We start from the raw sequence: 17032 nt of genomic DNA, 5'->3' as shown, positions 1-17032 counted from the left end.
GCGCAGCCTAGGCCGCGTCGTCGGGGCCATACTCTCTGCCTCCCAGTCAAACACTCCCTCTTCAGGCCCACTGGGCCCACACAAACATGCGGCCGCGCAAGTCTCAGCGCAAGGTCGTGCCTCCGGTAAGCTGCAGTGCTGTGGCAAAGAAGATAGCTGACACTTCTCCCCTCTTGTTGCTGCTCTTGGTTCCTGTCTTCGTTTACCCTCTCCTTTCCTTCTTCTGCGCCACCACAGCCGCCCGATGTCGCAGCGCTCATCCAGCGCCTCAGTGCGGCGAGGGACGAGGAGATTCCCTCCATTACCCGCCCCCTCCAGATATGGCGCTATCCGCGTGGGGACATGCATTCGTGGGTGGACGTCCTCAAGAAGTTCATCGACATCCTCACGCGCCTCCGGGATGCCTACGGCCTGGGTCGCGGCGCCAAGACGGCGTGCAAGATCCAGATCAACGACTTCACGCCCAAGGACAAAGAGCTCATCATCGAGATCCTGCGTTTCATCCGCCTGCTGATGGAGAACAGCACAAGCCGTAAGCTGTTCGACGGATACGACGTGAGTCCTGACACCCAATCTTCCTGACAGCCAGGTGATCAACGACCTGCTCCTCACCAACGACATGGACGTACTGGAGGGCGCCCTCTATGTCTTTCTCCGACCCCTACAGCAGTACTTGACGCAGATGCCTACCAGCCCGGAACTAGGCAAGAGCATTCGTGCCCGCCTCCTCGCTCTCACGCGCGGCTGGGACAGCCTCCGCAAAGCAGACTGCAGCATCCTCAACTATGCGTCGTGTCTAGACCCTATCGAGTTGAACGACGCTGCTGCAACAATTCAGCTGCAGTTTTACAAGCCCTTCCAGCCCTCAACAGCCCTCGAGCCCACGCCCGACAAGGTTGCGCCCCCGGACACCGTTGAGACGCCCACTCGACCCACGCTGGCGTCAGCGCGCTCCGAGTCTCGCATCGCCGTCACACCTGCAGCCAAGGCGACAGCGCCCGCTGTCGACAACAGTAGCGTCACTGTGGACCTGGGCATTGTCTCCAAGACCATGGGTGCAAACTACCTCGACCGTCTCGCCCAGACGTTTGAGGAGCACCACATGAACGTTGACGACCAGCTGAGCGCCCTCAATAGGGTGCGGCTAGTCGTGCTGACGCAGGATATCGCGACACGCCGCAAGCTGCTCAGCAACAGATTCCTGGCACTTGCTTGCTACAGTGCGTACACCTCTACGGCCAAGCTGACTTGCAGCCACTTTTGCCGACGAAGACCAGGTCGCATCAGACATCTTTCTCAGAGACCCCGAGCTCGTCAGCGATCTGACAGAGCTGCTGGCAGTTGATGACTGCATCGGCGAAAATGTCGTTGCGTCAACAATCCTCGCATTGGACGCTGCGTCCCACCACCGACACGATGTGCTGAGCTCGATTGGTGCGCACGCGGGCCACGGTGTGATCATGAGCCTACTCCGCTCCGTTGCATCAAAATTGGTGGCAAACGAGCACGTGTCTCACGACATTGTTGACGCTCTTTTTGGCTTCGTGGCATACATAAACGCGGCGCCAACGCACGGCAGTCAGCTAATTGGCGCTGGGCTCCTGCCCGTACTCCTTGACATGCTCAACACCAAGGGTGAGCGCCGCGGCCAGTACATCCCGCGCGCGATTGGCCTCATCGACTCGGCGTACTTCGCCCACACTCAAGCATTACAGGCATTCATAAACGCAGACGGCCTGAACGTGCTGGTTGCGCGTATCAAGGCCGAGGTTCAAGCGATCGAAGAGGCTCCTTTGCCCGACGATACCGAGCTATTCAACCGGGACTCGTTGATCGCCTATGACACCAACCCGGTCAAGGCAGAGCTGCGCTCCATCTACCGCATGCTGCAGAGTACCGGCGGCTCGGAGGGCTTCCGCAATGTCGTCGACACGGATCTCCCCAAGTCCTTGAAGCGTATCATGACCAACAGCGATAAGTTCGGTTTACGCATTTTCGGCCTTGCCATCAACATCATGGCTACGATTGTGCACAACGAGCCCACCTCGCTTGGTATCCTGCAAGAGGCACAGTTACCTCAGACACTCTACGAAGTGTTGGAGATGAAGATGCCAGATGCGTTCGAAGTCGTCTACACGCTTCCTAATGCCATTGGCGCTATGTGCCTTAATGCGGCAGGCCTGGCCGACGCCGTCAAGCACTTCAGTGTTATCGACAACATCTTCCGCGTCGCCACGTCGTGGAATGTGGACGAAGTCTCTCCCGAGAGGGATCCCGTGCAGACCATCGCCCAATCCATGGATGAACTTGTGCGCCACCATCCTGTTCTCCGCCCAAAAATCCGCGAGGCCGTTGTTGCCCTGTTGAAGGAAGCTATCGAAGAGGGCAAGGCCTTCAAACCTACCGCCAAGGAGGTCAACAAATACGCCGTGGACCCTAACGACGTTGCGCCCGAAATGGATGTGGACTCTGACGGCAAAGACGAGAAGGACAACGACAAGGAAAACGATAACGACAAGGAACTCATTACCAATGCGCCTCTGGCTAAGCTCACCAACGTCCTGAAGCTGCTCTCGGTGCTCTTGCGCAACGACAACTTGTGTAAGGAGTTCTTGCACGAGAACCACGGCGTCGAGCTGCTCATCAGCATCGCGCAGCTCCCTTGCATTCCCGTCAGCTTCTCCGGCGCCGAGATCGCCGTCGCACTCCCCAGCGTCTTGCGCACCATCAGCGAGCATGACCAGATGCTGATGAGCGAGACTTTGATCACGTGCATCAAGCGGGAGCTCAACGAGATACCCGAGCTTTGGAAGAACGGTGCTGACTGTCACGACGCCTGGCTTAGCATGACTAAAACCGAGGACGCCACGCCGGCGGACTATGTGCGATTACGCCGCATCGCATCCCTCGCACTCCTATTCTCGTCCTTTAGCGACTATCTCAGCATAAGCATGAGCCAGCAGCGCACCGTTACACAGCTGATCAAGGCTTTTGGTGTTACGTCCGGCTCAACGTTCATGACCGACCTCGGCCAGCTTCACCGCCAGTGTTTTATCGAGCACGTGCTCCTCAAGGACGTGGGGGTGGAAGAGGAGAAGGACAAGTCTAAGAACGCCACCGAGGACACCACAGCCACTGCCGAGGGCTCTGGGTCTTCCGAGGCTGCCGCTGCGGTTGAAGCGGCCGCAGACGCTGCACCGGCCGAGGCTGCAGCGCAGACTTCGGCTCCAGCCGTCGAGCTTTCAAGCCTCGATGCGCGCCCGCAGATGCGAGTAATGACAGTCAAGACGATTGTCACGCGCATGCACGCCGTCTTAACGCGGTTCTTCAAGTGCGCGATTCGGTTGATCTTCAACAAGCGAATCCCAGAACCGGCGCACAAGACTGAGGCGACAGCCCTCGCCAACTGCATTGCGGAGATCTTGATTGGACATCTGCAAGGTGCGGTATTGAGTCGAAGTTGGCTAACGTGAAGCATCTGCCCAGGTCCCACAAAAGCAGTACGCTATTGACACGGTCGCACTCGGCCTGACCACAATATTGCTGTTTGATGGTACGTTGCCAGCCCTTTACATCGTCTAATACAACAGAGCGGGGTGCAGACGGCAGCCTCTCTACAACCTTGTTTATCCCCTTCGAGCAGAAGGGTGGCATGGCCGTCATGCTTGACAACGTACGACGCCTCGTCTATGGCATGGACCGGTATCCTACCACGCCGGCAGACGAGCAGACCCAACAGCAGAAGGATGAGGTGGCGCAGCTGGTACAGGGCATGCGCATCGCCACCTCGGTCCTCTCGGCGTACGCCTCCCCTCGCTCCTTGATTGGTAGCAGCCAAACCCACGCGATCCGCCAGCGCGAACAGAACCTTCCCGTGAAGCAGCGTTTTGACCCATTTGTCACCTTCATCCGCATCCGCCGTGACCTACTCCCTGTGGTGCTAAAGATCTTCATGGCCGAATGGCTCCCCCGGTTGCCACTCAACATTGAAAGAACCGCCATCTCTACCTTCTTTGAGATCCTGGCGGGGAAGGATGAGGAGATGGAAGTCTCCATCACTTTACCGCGGCCTGCCTCGCCGCAAATTCGCGACCTTCTCCAACCACGCCCGCCACCCGCTGCCAACCCCGCAGCTGTCACCCAGCTCGTTGAGATGGGCTTCGGGCGTCGTGCAGCTGAGCGAGCGCTCCTTCGCGCCCGTAACAACATCGCATCTGCGGCTGACCTGTTAATTTCAATGCCCCACCTGTTCCCCGATGAGCCTGAACCCGCACAGCCTGCTCAACCAGAAGTTGCTCCCGCTGTGGACGCTGCCAACACTCCAGCTCTTCCACCCGCTGCTGATGCTCCTGCCGCTCAGCCCTTATCTGCAGACGCACAGTCGGCTGCCGACGTCGGGGCCGCAGTCCCTGCCGCTGCCGATAGCGAGGGGGGCGGCATGGAGATTGACGAGGCGGACCAGGCGCCTAGCCCAACCACATTGTGGGAGGGTCAGCGCGAAGAGCTCGACAAGCTTCGCGAAAACGCTCGGAAGGAGGTGAAGGTGCGTTCACTTCAGCTGCTCGATGCGAACGAGGAGCTCGTCCACGACCTTATACCGGCCTTTGGATCAGGCCCAGAGGCTGCCACAATCATCCTCGGTCGAGTAGAGGAGGCGGTTAAAGAGTCGCCTCGACGACCTGCCGCACTCTCTGCGCGCCTGCGCCTCTTCGCTGTGTTTGCGCGCACTAAAGGGCCCATCGAGCTTCCCGCCGAGCAATGTCAGCACCTCAAGACTCTATTGGAAGGCCTCCTTTCGCCCAACGAGCCACGCCCAGCCTTCCTCGCGTCATATATGATCGCGGCGGAGGCGCTGCTGCTTGTGTCTACAACAATCGCCGAGGCTAAGCTTGGCGAGGAGGCCAAGCTCAACATTGTGAAGCGTGTCGACCTCGGCAACTTCCCAAGCGTAATGTTCAACCTGTGCATGACCACTCTGGCTTCCGACGAGCTCTCGCGCGAGGAATTCATGGGCAGCCTTCGGCTCGCTGCAATCCTCACGCGCTCCAGTGCCATGTGGGTCACCCAAGATTTCCTCCAGCGCATCGTCAGGCATTTCAAGAGGACTAACTCGACAATCACCGGTTGTTATGGCTACTTCTCGATGATCACGCGCCACGCCTTTGACTCCAAGAATGCCTTGCAGGAGATCATGCGTAAGGAGATCACGGATTGGATGACGCCGCAGCGCAACAAGGTATCGGACGTGCAGCACTTTGTCAGACAGCTGCGCCAGTTGATGTACCGTGATCCCAACGTCTTTTTGCACGCCGTGCAGGAGGAAGCGTCACTCGTCGATCCCGGCCCCGCCTCGTCTGTGTATCACCTCCGCGCCAAGGACGAAACGAAAGATAAAGTTCCCAGTGCCGACGCAAACGAGGCTGACAATGGCAACGGCAATAATGTGGCTGCGCCGGCAATCAATGACCCTTTTGTGAAGTCGGCCGTCGACTCATTCGAACATCATCCCGTCATGGACTTCCTCGTGTCTGAACTTGGCACTACCATGCAGGTAGTCCACCAGGAGGAGGCGGCGCACCGTGCTGGCACGCCCTACTCCGAGCCCGCCAATCAGGCTTACGCGTACGTGGGCTTACTCTTGGCCCAGGTGGTTGAACTCACCGGCTCATACATGTCGGCCAAGACTGCATTCATCGCCGCTGTTCGCCGCTCCACGATATATGGCATGGGCAAGGGCAAGGTTGGATTCTCGACCGTGCTCACGGACCTGGTGTGCGGCGTCACACTCCGCGACGTTCAGGAGAGCCGTAACCAAGTGACCCACAACGCCCGCAGAGTCACTGTATCCAGCTGGGCCACGACTCTCATGATCTCACTCTGCGCAAACTTTGCGCGCACTCCGGATGGCACGGACTTGCCTGAAGACCTCGTTGCCGTCCGCAAGATTGTGCTTGATGGTATCGCCAAGGCTCTAAAGGAGAGCGCGTCCGCACACCTTGAGGCCAACACTCGCTATGGCCGCCTTTGGGCGCTTGGGCAGCTCATCCGCCTTCTCATCTCACAAAAGCCTGGCGTAATGCCAACAACACCAGACGACAAGACGAATCTGCAACTCGCGAAGACAATGCTCGAGAAGAACTTTGTCGGGCTTCTAACCACGGCCCTGTCCGACATAGACCTCAACTATCCTGACATCCGCAGCGTCCTCGAGTCCCTCTTAAGAGCAGTTGAGCATCTCACCAAAATCTCTAACAAGTGGAGCAAGACCGAGAACAAGCCCATTGCGGGTGAGGAGGTTGAGCATGACGAGAGCGAGTCCTCCGAGGTTCCCGAGGGCGAGGAGGACATCGACATGTCCATTTCGGGGGAGGAAGAGGCAGATCCACCCGATTTGTACCGCAACTCGGCCCTTGGAATCCTCGGCGGCGACATTGACGACGACGAGGACGATGACATGGACGACGATATGGACGACGACGATGATCTCGTGAGTGCGCGCCGCCAGTATGGTCTGACGAAAGATGGAGGCGTACGATGAGGAAATGGATCACGATATGGACCATGATACCGAGCCTTCCTCCGACGAGGACGAGGACGACCTTGACGGCCACGGCTCTGCCATGGAGGGAGACTGGGTTGGTTACAATTTTGGCTCGCAGCTGACAACAGACCACAGATGACGACGACGGGTCTGAAGATTTGGACGACGACCAAGTTGACCATGTTATCGATGCTATCGACGGACTTGAGGAAGTCGACGTGGATGACGAGGCTGGCGTTCCCTGGGATGACGACGTAAGTAATGACAGCTTCTGTTTTTGTTGACATCCAGGATGCCGACCTAATGGACGATGAGGACGGCGAAGGCTTCGACTCTGAGGACGAGGAGACCTTCACGCATGGGGAGCATTTCGGCGGTGCCGACTTTGATCAGGAGGAAGAGGCGATGGAGGACTTCTACGATGAGGAGGTGTGAGTTGAGTTCTCTATGGCGATGACTGACTTCACAGCATCGACGAGATGGGCATGGACCCCCTTGCTGCTGGCCACCTAGAAGGCGGGCCTACCCTGGGCGAGGGCGGCGGCTTCTGGGGGTGGACGGAGCCCGTGCGCGCGTCCGAAATTCCAAGCGGCCGAAGCCGCTCTTTGCTCGACATGGATACGGCCGCATCGTCCCTGTTTGGTATTCCGCGCACCACCCGCGCCGACAACTCGCAGCATCCACTGCTCACCCAAGCGCGGCCACATTATGCTAACCGGCCAAATACTCCGTTCGGGCCCTTGTCGAGTATCACAGACTTGCTGGCAAGCATCGAAAGCTTCGCGGGCCCCCAAGCCGTTACCGTCGTTGAGAACATGCTACAACGCACCCGTAATCACGGTGCGGACGGCATCCGCGTTGACCTTGCTCACAGACAAGACGGTAGCTTTGGCCTGTCCATTGGCGGCCAATCCTTCACAGTTGCACCTCCCACACGCCAGTTGCCCCAGACCGCCGAAGATATTCAGCCTGAGTTCGAGCCGCGCCCAACCCTGCACCGCTGGCAGGAGGAGATGAATCTCTTCCCGTACAACTCGCCAGAGCAGGTCAGCCGGGTTGTCCTCCACATCATAAACCGTCTACTTCCCGCAGCGCGTGAGGCATCGGCCCGCGAGGCAGAGCGTCTCCGCAAAGAGGAGGAGAAGATAGCTGAAGCTCGGCTGAAGGGGCAATTAGAGGCTGCCGCCATCTCAGCGGAAGCGCGCGAAGGGGACCTGTTAGAGGCGACATCCACTGCCTTGCCCGAGTCGAGGCCTGAAACTTCGCAAGGCTTGGTCCCTGACCAGGACGTGGACATGGGTGAGTCCATGAGCAAGGGTGCGGCTTACTTTGCAGCCACAGACGATGAAGGCCACGACGAGGACAATGAAGACCACGATGAGGACGAGGAAGAAGGGGATGAGGACGATGAAGATGTGGGCGAGGACGAAGATGACATGCCCGACGATTCCAACCGCGTTCTCATCGTCATTCGCGGGCAAGAAATCGACATCACTGATACTGGGATCGACCTCGAGTTCCTCCAGGCGCTGCCGGAGGACATGCGCGCCGAGGTTGTCGAGCACCACCTGCGCGAGCAAAACCTCCTCATGCCCGGTGCCGCGGCCAACGTCCCTGAGTCCTCGCACATTAACACTGAGTTCCTCAACGCCCTTCCGCCAGAGATTCGCGCCGAGGTGATCATGCACGAGTCCATGGAGCAAGCGCGTCGCCAGGCTGTTCCACCCCCTCAGGCCACCGGATTCCGGGCACCAGAGCCTCCAGAGCATAACAGTATTTCTTCCAGGGCGCCGGAGCCTAGCAGCAGTGGCGGCGTTGTCGCTGGCACCATCCGCGAGCTCGAGACCGAGATTCGCGGGACGTTGCGCGGCGGCGATCTGCGTGACATGCTTGCGCACACGGTAGGTCTGCCTCCTGGACTCTCGCGCAAGGCGCCCACCAAGAAGAAATCTGAGCTCTCCGCGACCACTACAGAGCGCAAGCCGCTTCAATTATTGGACAAGCCTGGGATCTGGGCGCTTCTTCGCCTACTCTTCGTCCGTGTCCCTCTCCGTGAGACCTCCCTCTTCAAGACCCTCGTCAATCTGTGTGAGAACAGCGAGACGCGCACAGAGCTTCTCAACACGCTGCTTAGCCTTGTGCAGGATGGCACTGGCGACCTGCCCCTCGTCGACCGCAGCTTCCAGCAGATGTCGTTGCGCTCGCTCACGACCACCACGCCCAAGGCGACTCCGAGCAGCAAAGCAGCCGAGACGCCTGGGCCAACGACTATCAGCCTCTTTGCGGACCTGCAGCCCGAGCACGTGCCCACTTTTATCGCGCAGCGTTGCTTTGAGGCGCTCCAACACATCGTCAGCTCCAACCGCCAGGCGGTGACGTACTTCCTCACCGAGCATGAGCTGCCCGTCGGCCTCAAGAAGCATTCGAAGAAGGGCAAGGGCAAGGAGAAATTCCTCCCGCAGAAGCAGTTCCCGATCGTTGTCCTTATGGGCTTGCTGGACCGCACCGAGTTGCTTCAGGCTCCAGGCATGATGGAGTCCCTCACCACCCTTCTGGCCACGCTCACAAGGCCACTCACGGCGCTTCAAAATTGGCGCCAGCGAGTGGAAAAGGAGCTCGCTAAGTCCGACCAATCCGCTGAGGGCGAGGAGAGGCCTGCAGATGCTGCCACCGCCTCTGAGGCAACTCCTGCAACTGATACCGCGACTCAGGCTGCGCCGAAGCCGATCGAGTGGAAGATGGAGCGACCCATGTTCCCGCCTGCCATCCTCCGTTTGGTCGTCAACGGGCTCACGATCGGTGACCAGACGAGCAGGACGTTCTCCTCAACTATCATGATTCTGCAACACCTCTCCAGCATACCTGATGCCAAGCAGGTGCTCGTGAGCGAGCTATTCATGCGCTCGCAGAAGCTTGGCTCAGTCATCCTGGAGGAGCTCACCAAGCTCAGCAAGGTTCTTGCAGACGCCACACGGCAAATCACTTCCTATGACCTGATCGCCTTTTCGGCGTCCGGCTCGAGCCAAACGCAACTGCTGAGGCTCCTCAAGACGATTGACTATCTACACTCGCCAAAGTCGACCGCCGGCAAGGAGCAGGATCCTGCTGTTCAGAACAGTGCGCGCGAACTGTATCAATCGTTCGACTTTGCGCAGCTCTGGACACAGTTCGGCGACTGCCTCTCCCTCGCGGAGACGCGGGGGAGCATCGACCAGACCGCGTCTATGCTCTTGCCATTGGTGGAGTCGCTCATGGTCGTTTGCAAGTACACGCGACCGATCGGACAGGCGAATGTCTCCCAGATCGTCTCACCAGTCTTGTCGCCAACGCTACCAGCACAGTCGAATGACCTGTTCCTCTCCTTCACCACTGCACACCGCAAGGTGCTCAATTCGATCGTCCGCAGCAACCCGGCCTTATTGAGCGGCTCATTCTCGCTGCTTGTACAGAACTCGCGCGTGCTAGAGTTTGACAATAAGCGCAGTTGGTTCTTCCAAAGGCTCAAGCGCAGGCGCAGCGAACAGCAGGGCGTTCATCCGCTGCACCTCAATGTGCGTCGGCAGTACGTGTTCCAGGATTCGTATAGCGCGCTGCTACACCGTGCAGGCGACGAGATCAAGTACGGTAAGATCAACGTCAAGTTCATAAATGAGGACGGCGTCGACGCCGGTGGCGTCACGCGCGAGTGGTACCACGTTCTGGCGCAGCAGATCTTCGACCCAGATTATGCGCTATTTGAGCCCTGCGCCGCCGACAACCAAACGTATCAGCCCAACAAGCACTCAAGCATCAATCCGGACCATTTGTCGTACTTCAAATTCGTGGGACGTGTGATCGGTAAAGCCATCTATGACGGACGCTTGCTCGATGCCTACTTCAACCGCGCATTCTACAAGCAGATTCTTGGGCGCGGGTGTGACATCCGCGACCTCGAGGCGATCGACCCCGAGTACCACAAGTCGCTGCAATGGATGCTGGAGAACGACATCACCGATGTAATCGACCAGGAATTCACCATCGAGGATGAGTCGTTCGGCGCCAAGCAGATTGTGGAGCTCAAACCGGGTGGTGCTACCATACCAGTTACCGAGGCCAACAAGGATGAGTATGTGCGCCTCGTGTGCGCATACCGTCTTGAGAACAGCGTCAAAGAGCAGATGAAGGCCTTCCTCACAGGCTTTTACGACATAGTGCCGCGAGAGCTCGTGCAGATCTTCGAGCCCGAGCAGCTCGAACTGCTTATCTCTGGCGTCAACACCTTTGATGTGGACGAGCTCAAGAACTCGACCCAGATCTCGGGGTGGAAGAACAACGACAACGAAGTGATGTGGTTCTGGCGCGCACTCCGCTCCTTCTCCCAAGAGGAGCGTGCGCGTTTCCTCATCTTCGTAACGGCGTCAAGCCGCGTGCCTCTCGGCGGATTTGAGAAGCTGCAGGGCGCAAGTGGCATCCAGCCGTTCCAGATCCAGAAACTGTTCGGCAAGCCAGGCATCCTCCCGCAGGCTAGCACGTGCTTCAACTTGCTCTTGTTACCACCGTACGAGAGCTACGAGCAGCTGCGCGAGCGCCTGTTGTTCGCGGTCACGGAGACGGAGGGCTTTGGCAAGGCGTAGAGACGAGGGAGATCCAGAGTAAAACTGTAGCGCTGTAGAAAGGTTTTTGTACATTCCCATCAGCATGGATACACCGTGGTTATGCGGGCGGAGGTGGCGCAGACAGAGTAGGAGAAAGGCTCAGACGGTGCATGCAAGAGTGTGGTAAAGTGATGTGTATGTATGGATGTCAGCTAAATGGGCCACGGCGCCTCTACACCCAAGTTTAGATGCACGGCCTTGATCTGCAGGTAGCCTGTGGTCAGCTCCGACATGTCACAAGCGCCTCACCCTCTAGTCCGTAGGATCCCAGCTCACGCCCTACGCCGGACTGCTTGAACCCGCCAAACGGCACGTTGTTGTGCACGGCGCCGTACTGGTTGACCCACACGGATCCAGCGTCGAGGCTGCGGGCGACACGGATCGCCTGGCGGGTGTCGCCGGTGAAGACGGCCGCAGCGAGACCGTACTCGCTATCATTCGCGAGCTCGAGCGCATGCTCTTCGTCGCGGAAAGGCGTGACGATGACGACGGGGCCGAAGATCTCTTCCCGCGCAGCGCGCAAGTCCTTGTGCGCGCTGTTGGCGAGGATCGTAGGCTCAACATAGAAACCCTTCGAGCGCGGCCACGCGCGACCGCCAGACACGAGGCGAGCGCCCTCTTGCTTCGCCGAGTCGATATACCCAAGCACCTTGTCGCGCTGTGCGGCCGAGATGAGGGGGCCGAAGCTCGTCTTCTCGTCGGACGGCGCACCGATCGCGACCGTGAGCGCACGCTTGCGCAGCTGGTTCACGTAGCGGTCGAACACGTTCGCCTGGACGTAGATCTGGGATCAGTGATGGCGCCGCGAGTGCGACTCACGCGCGAGGACGCGCAGCAGTCCTGGCCCGAGTTGTACCAGATGCCGTTGGCGGTCCACTGCGCCGCATCGTCCGTGTCGGCGCTGGCGAAGACGAGCATCGGCGACTTGCCGCCCAGCTCGAGCGTAACTTTCTTCAAATTACTCTCGGCGGCGGCGACGGAGATGCGCTTGCCGGTCGGTACGGAGCCGGTAAATGCCACCTTGTCAATGTCCATGTGCCGCGCGATGGCGTCTCCCGTCGTCGCGCCGAGGCCGGGGACAGTGTTGAGCACACCCGCAGGCAGCTCGGCCTCGACGGCCAACGCGTTCATCATGAGCGCGGTGAGCGGCGTCAGCTCGGATGGCTTCATGACAATCGTGCAGCCCGCTGCGAGCGCTGGCGCGACCTTCCACGCCCACATCCCCAGTGGGTAGTTCCAGGGGATACTGCCGTGAGCGTTGATATAAATAGAGCTCACATCTGCCCACACACCCCTATGGGCTGGTGCAGCGTCAAGGCGAGTTTGGAGCCACCGAAGGCGTCCGTCGTCTGCCCGTGAATCTTGTCCGCCATGCCGGCGTAGTAGCGCAGACACGCGACCGCATCGGCCACATCGGCATCGCTGTGGTTAAATCTGCTTCAGTGATCGGCCTACCGAGCGATGCGGATGCCCTTGCCGGAGTTGAGGCTGGGTGTCAGTAGACGGTGAGTTGGAATGACTCACCTTTCAACCGCTGCAATCTTGCGCGCATCACGCTCAAGCAAGTCCGCAAACCGGTTGATCACTGCGTCAGCTCCGCCTTACGACGACGCACACCTCCCGCGCTCCGTGGCGTCGACATTCAACCCCCATGTCGTTTTGAAGGCCCGCCTCGCGGCCTTGACAGCCCGATCGACGTCCTCGCGTGACGCATGCGCAACATCGACCAGCTTCTCGCCCGTAGCAGGGTTAACAGTGGAGAATTTATCGCCGCTTCCAGATTCCCATTTGCCATCACTGCAATTCAGCGGCTGTTGTTGCCAAGGCCTCCTTACATGTGGAGGCCGGTAGGGATGTCGATCTCGCCGAGGGTGGGCACGTCGACTTTTGTGGAGAGCGCGCGGTGCACTGGGAGGCGCAGGGACGCGGGGCGCCGGCGCAGGAGGAACGAGAGTGACATGGGGTCGTGCCGAGATGCCGGGAGAGATGGAGAGAGAGAGTGGAGGACGGAGAGAGGGCAGGCGCGTACGAGAGCGCGAATGTGGAGGATCAACTGAAAGGAGATGATTATCCGGGGCGGACACTGGTGAGTGGCCGGCGGGGTCTCCGCATGTCCCGCATATTTTTGCATGCGGATTGAGTCTCCCACGGTACGGAATGCGGGGATTGAGTGGGGATTGAGGAGAGTGCCGGGGTTCGAGCCTCGGTGGATGCCAAGTGCGTGCCGGGTGGGTGGCCAAGTTCGGCAGGGGGGAGGGAAAGAGAGAGATGCGGGAATGTCTGCTTTGAGCCGACCGCCGCCGCCGCCGCCGTCGATCTCACCCCCCCTCCTCCGCTGGCCGCTCCAGTTAGACACACGCTCTATGCTCTAAACCCTGCGCAGTACGACGACGCCACTTCGCCACTCTCTCTCACTCTGCACTACTGCTCTACTCGGTGCCCCTGCCTGTACTGCGCTCTTGCCCCGCCCCCGCTTGCTGCGGATTGCAGCATTACAGCTTCGCCCAGGGTGACCTCTGGAACAGTCACCTCCATCCACCCTGCCTCAGATCCCTCCCCTCACCTCACCCCCCACCTCATCTTGCATCTTGCATTCTCTCGACTCTCCATCCATCCACCATTTCCACCCACCCATCCATTCCAATCTCACTTTGCTCGACTTGTTTCTCAACACCCCCACGCACCTCGACACTACGCCGATTGCTCCGCCCCTCCACCGTCGCCGGCCACTTCAGCCCCTTGTTGATCTGGTGAATTGCCTCGACGCGGCCATTTGTGCCTCACACTACTTGCACCAGCTCCTTCTTAACCGATCTTCACATATCGATCAGCCGAACATCTCCCATGACCGAACGAGACCCCCTCGGCCTCGACCCATCCCGCCCCCTCCCCGGCGGCAGCATGCTCGCCAACATGGGCGCGCTGCCGCCTACGCGCAAGCGATCCTCGCGCGCCTGCGACGTGAGTCCTTTGGATGCCAGTGTCCCGCTGGCTGTTGCGCAATCGAGTGTACTGACTTCAGGGATGTAAGCAACGCCGCATGAAGTGCGAGGACATCATGCCGTCCCCGACGACAAACGAGCCGACGTGCAAGCTGTGCCGCGAGTCCGGCGTCGACTGCACATTCGAGACCCCTGTGCGCAAGCGGTATGTCACGCCGAGGTCCGTGCTGACGCCAGCGGACCTGCCCCAGGCTTCCGGCGACGTGCTGGCAGCCCTCGCAACAAGGCCAGCGACGAAGAGGGTGAGGGCAGCGGCGAGGGTGAGCGCGCACCCAACGGCAGCGGCGGGGAAGGAAGCGGTCCAAAGCCAGCCGAAAGACTCGTCGCACCGCCGGGAAGGAGGCGGCGTGCGCCTTTGCTCGGTCTGCCGCCGGCATTGGTCGACGAGCTCCTCGCAGTCTACTTTACACACGTTCACAACGTATGGCCACTCATCTACAAACCCATGTTCAACCCACACGCAACAAGCGCTCCGCTTCTCCTCGCCATGCTGAGTATTGCGGCGTGTGTGACCCTCCCGGCTGGAAAGGACGGTCTCGACAGCGACAAACTCTTTGAGATGGCCGAAAGGGCACTTCAGCATGATCGCACCGAGAGCCGCATCGATATCCTCCAGGCGCTGATGGTGCTGTCGTTGCGCCAGACAGGGTGCGGAAACAAGCGGAGCGCTTTTTCGTACGCCGGACGCGCAAGCATCATGGCCCTCAATCTCGGGCTGCACCTCACGCCATCCGGCCCGACGGACGCCGGCGATCTTGAGCTTCGCTCTCGCGTGTACTGGAATGCGTATGTTCTGGACAAGATCCTCGCCGAGGAGACGGGCCGCCCCATCCTGCTGCCATACCGCCGCTCGTCGACACCTATGCCAAGCACGGATGAAGCGGACGAGTTTGAGCCGTGGCCACCACAAACAGCGAGCAGCGCGCCGCTGCCGCGCAGCGTGCGTCGAGTGCCACCACGCCGCGGCCATGTCATGAGCTTCTTCGTGTGGACCTGTCGCCTCGCCATGCTCGTCGAGGATATTCTCGACCTGGAGGTGACAGGTCCACCCATCAGCGACAAATGGGATGAAGGCTTCGCGGCCCGCCTGCAGGAACAGCACGACGTGATGCAGCGCGCCGAAAGCATTGGCAAGAGCCTCGATGACTGGCGCCGCCTTCTGCCCAAGCACCTCGACATCGACGTGACGGGGCAAACAACGCCGCTACCTCACTGTGTGGTTGGTATGGCGTGGTACCATTGCGTCAGGATACTACTTTACTCGCGCTTCATCAAGCAGCGCAACCCGCTAAATCAAAACACCGATGCTGCTGCTTTGGCCGAGCGCGCACACAGGAACTGCTCGGAATCGGCAGAGGCATGCGTCGACCTCCTTGCCCATCTGGACAAGCACAAGCTGCTGGCGCAGGTCAGCGCCGACGTGATTCACCTGCTCTCCATCATCACATTGTTCGAAGGTGAGTCCTCATCATCAACGGAAACTGACAGCAGCATTTGATGCCACCGACCCGGACGAGTCACTGGCGCACCGCGCGAAGGTCAACTTTGCTCAGTGCTGCATCTGGCTGCGGGACTTCTCAGCGTCCTGGCCGGCGGCCTCGATGCACAAGGTGTTCTTCGAGGGCCTGATCCAAGGTGGCCTGCGCATTTCGTCCGGCGACTTGGAGGCAGACTCGCCCGAGGCCGCCTTCTCCCCCGCAACGCCGAGCATGCCAGAGGAGCTGCGAGTGATGGGGCGCAACCTCGCGACCGGGCGTGCCCCCTCTTCCGTAACGGGCGCTACGCCGCGCACAATGACGACACCTGGCTCAACAGGACCGGCGCCTACTGCGCCCCCCGAGGCCGCATCGACGCCGGGCCCAAGCCTGTTCCAGCTCCCCCAGTTCTACTGGAACCACTTAACCACCGTGCCGATGGAGGGCATGGCGAACGAGCCAGAACACCGGGGCGATTTCGACTTCGAGTTCGATCTACATAGCCAGAGCGCGCAGGGCCACACTCCCGAAATGCCCCCGCCGATGCAGTATCACGAGGGGGTGCGAGGCATGCATCCGAGCGCGAGCGACAATGTGCGCAATATGGACATGCAGCGCTACCCACCCAACCACCCGCCACACACCAATGGCTCCGAGCCGCCCTTGATCCCGCCCTCGGCGGCGTGGGCGGGCGCGCCGGTCATGGGGCCGCACTCGGGTCCGCAAGACCAAGCAGCCATTTACGCTGCGCTCATGAGCTACATGGTCGAGGCAGCCAAGACGAGCTAGGCGACAGCGAGCGGAGATGTCGATGGGTGGAGGACAAGAGTGCGGCAGATACCGATAAGAAGTTTAGCCTGAAGTGTTGAAGATCTTCCAGGATGTAGGGCGGCTCAGCCGATGTACATGTACACATATGCGGACGTGGCATGTCCGCTGCTGAGGGCAGAGAAACAGACGCGCAGTGGGCGCAATATCCGTATGCGATATTGCGAGGACAGATATACGAGAACATCCGCGGAATTGGGAAGGCGCGGGAAGTAACCGGTGACAGGAAATCGCACGGACGACGGACGGAATCACGGTTTGATGGCCAGATGTGAACTGCGAGCAGAGATGTACAGGTGCCAGGCGCTGGACGCACCTCCGCGTCTTCGGCACTTGGACTATGTGGGCGAGCGACCGGAGCTTGCCATCCGCGCTGACCGCGCTTGACGGACCGGTTCCGACCCGCAGAGCATCCCCTCGGACTGAAAGCCGCCGTCGCGTGGCAGCTGTTGCTGGTTGCGACTTTCCGCGTGCGTCGCCGATCAACGCGCATGCAACCCCCGTGGCCCCTCACGCCCCTACTCTAAAAGTTTTGAAGTGATAAGCAGTGTG

General features: G+C 59.8%; 3 protein-coding genes across 3 annotated transcripts; 2 read left to right on the top strand and 1 right to left on the bottom strand.

Annotated features, from left to right (window-relative positions):
* Nucleotides 1-86: 86 nt before the first annotated feature.
* COLE_02862 (uncharacterized protein) lies at nucleotides 87-11154 on the top strand (the record flags this gene model as incomplete). The annotated part of the gene is made up of 11 exons (XM_018420928.2): nucleotides 87-125; nucleotides 238-555; nucleotides 590-1220; nucleotides 1255-3441; nucleotides 3476-3553; nucleotides 3591-6487; nucleotides 6522-6635; nucleotides 6670-6795; nucleotides 6833-6972; nucleotides 7011-7840; nucleotides 7877-11154. The coding sequence occupies 11 exons, from the start codon at nucleotides 87-89 to the stop codon at nucleotides 11152-11154; spliced, it is 10638 nt and encodes a 3545-aa protein (XP_018277133.1).
* A 173-nt stretch (nucleotides 11155-11327) lies between these two features.
* On the bottom strand, nucleotides 11328-13135 carry COLE_02861 (uncharacterized protein; the record flags this gene model as incomplete). The annotated part of the gene is made up of 8 exons (XM_018421477.2): nucleotides 11328-11389; nucleotides 11425-11959; nucleotides 11995-12421; nucleotides 12454-12597; nucleotides 12631-12663; nucleotides 12700-12760; nucleotides 12791-12972; nucleotides 13011-13135. 8 exons carry the CDS (start codon nucleotides 13133-13135, stop codon nucleotides 11328-11330), a joined length of 1569 nt encoding a protein of 522 aa, XP_018277132.1.
* A 953-nt stretch (nucleotides 13136-14088) lies between these two features.
* On the top strand, nucleotides 14089-16441 carry COLE_02860 (uncharacterized protein; the record flags this gene model as incomplete). The annotated part of the gene is made up of 4 exons (XM_018420467.1): nucleotides 14089-14136; nucleotides 14198-14322; nucleotides 14355-15634; nucleotides 15669-16441. The coding sequence occupies 4 exons, from the start codon at nucleotides 14089-14091 to the stop codon at nucleotides 16439-16441; spliced, it is 2226 nt and encodes a 741-aa protein (XP_018277131.1).
* Between the last annotated feature and the right edge of the window lie 591 nt (nucleotides 16442-17032).

Source organism: Cutaneotrichosporon oleaginosum (assembly GCF_008065305.1).
Source record: "Cutaneotrichosporon oleaginosum strain ATCC 20508 chromosome Unknown ATCC20508_contig02, whole genome shotgun sequence".
Taxonomy (NCBI): Eukaryota; Fungi; Basidiomycota; class Tremellomycetes; order Trichosporonales; family Trichosporonaceae; genus Cutaneotrichosporon; species Cutaneotrichosporon oleaginosum.
This window is presented reverse-complemented; position numbering and strand designations above follow the sequence as displayed.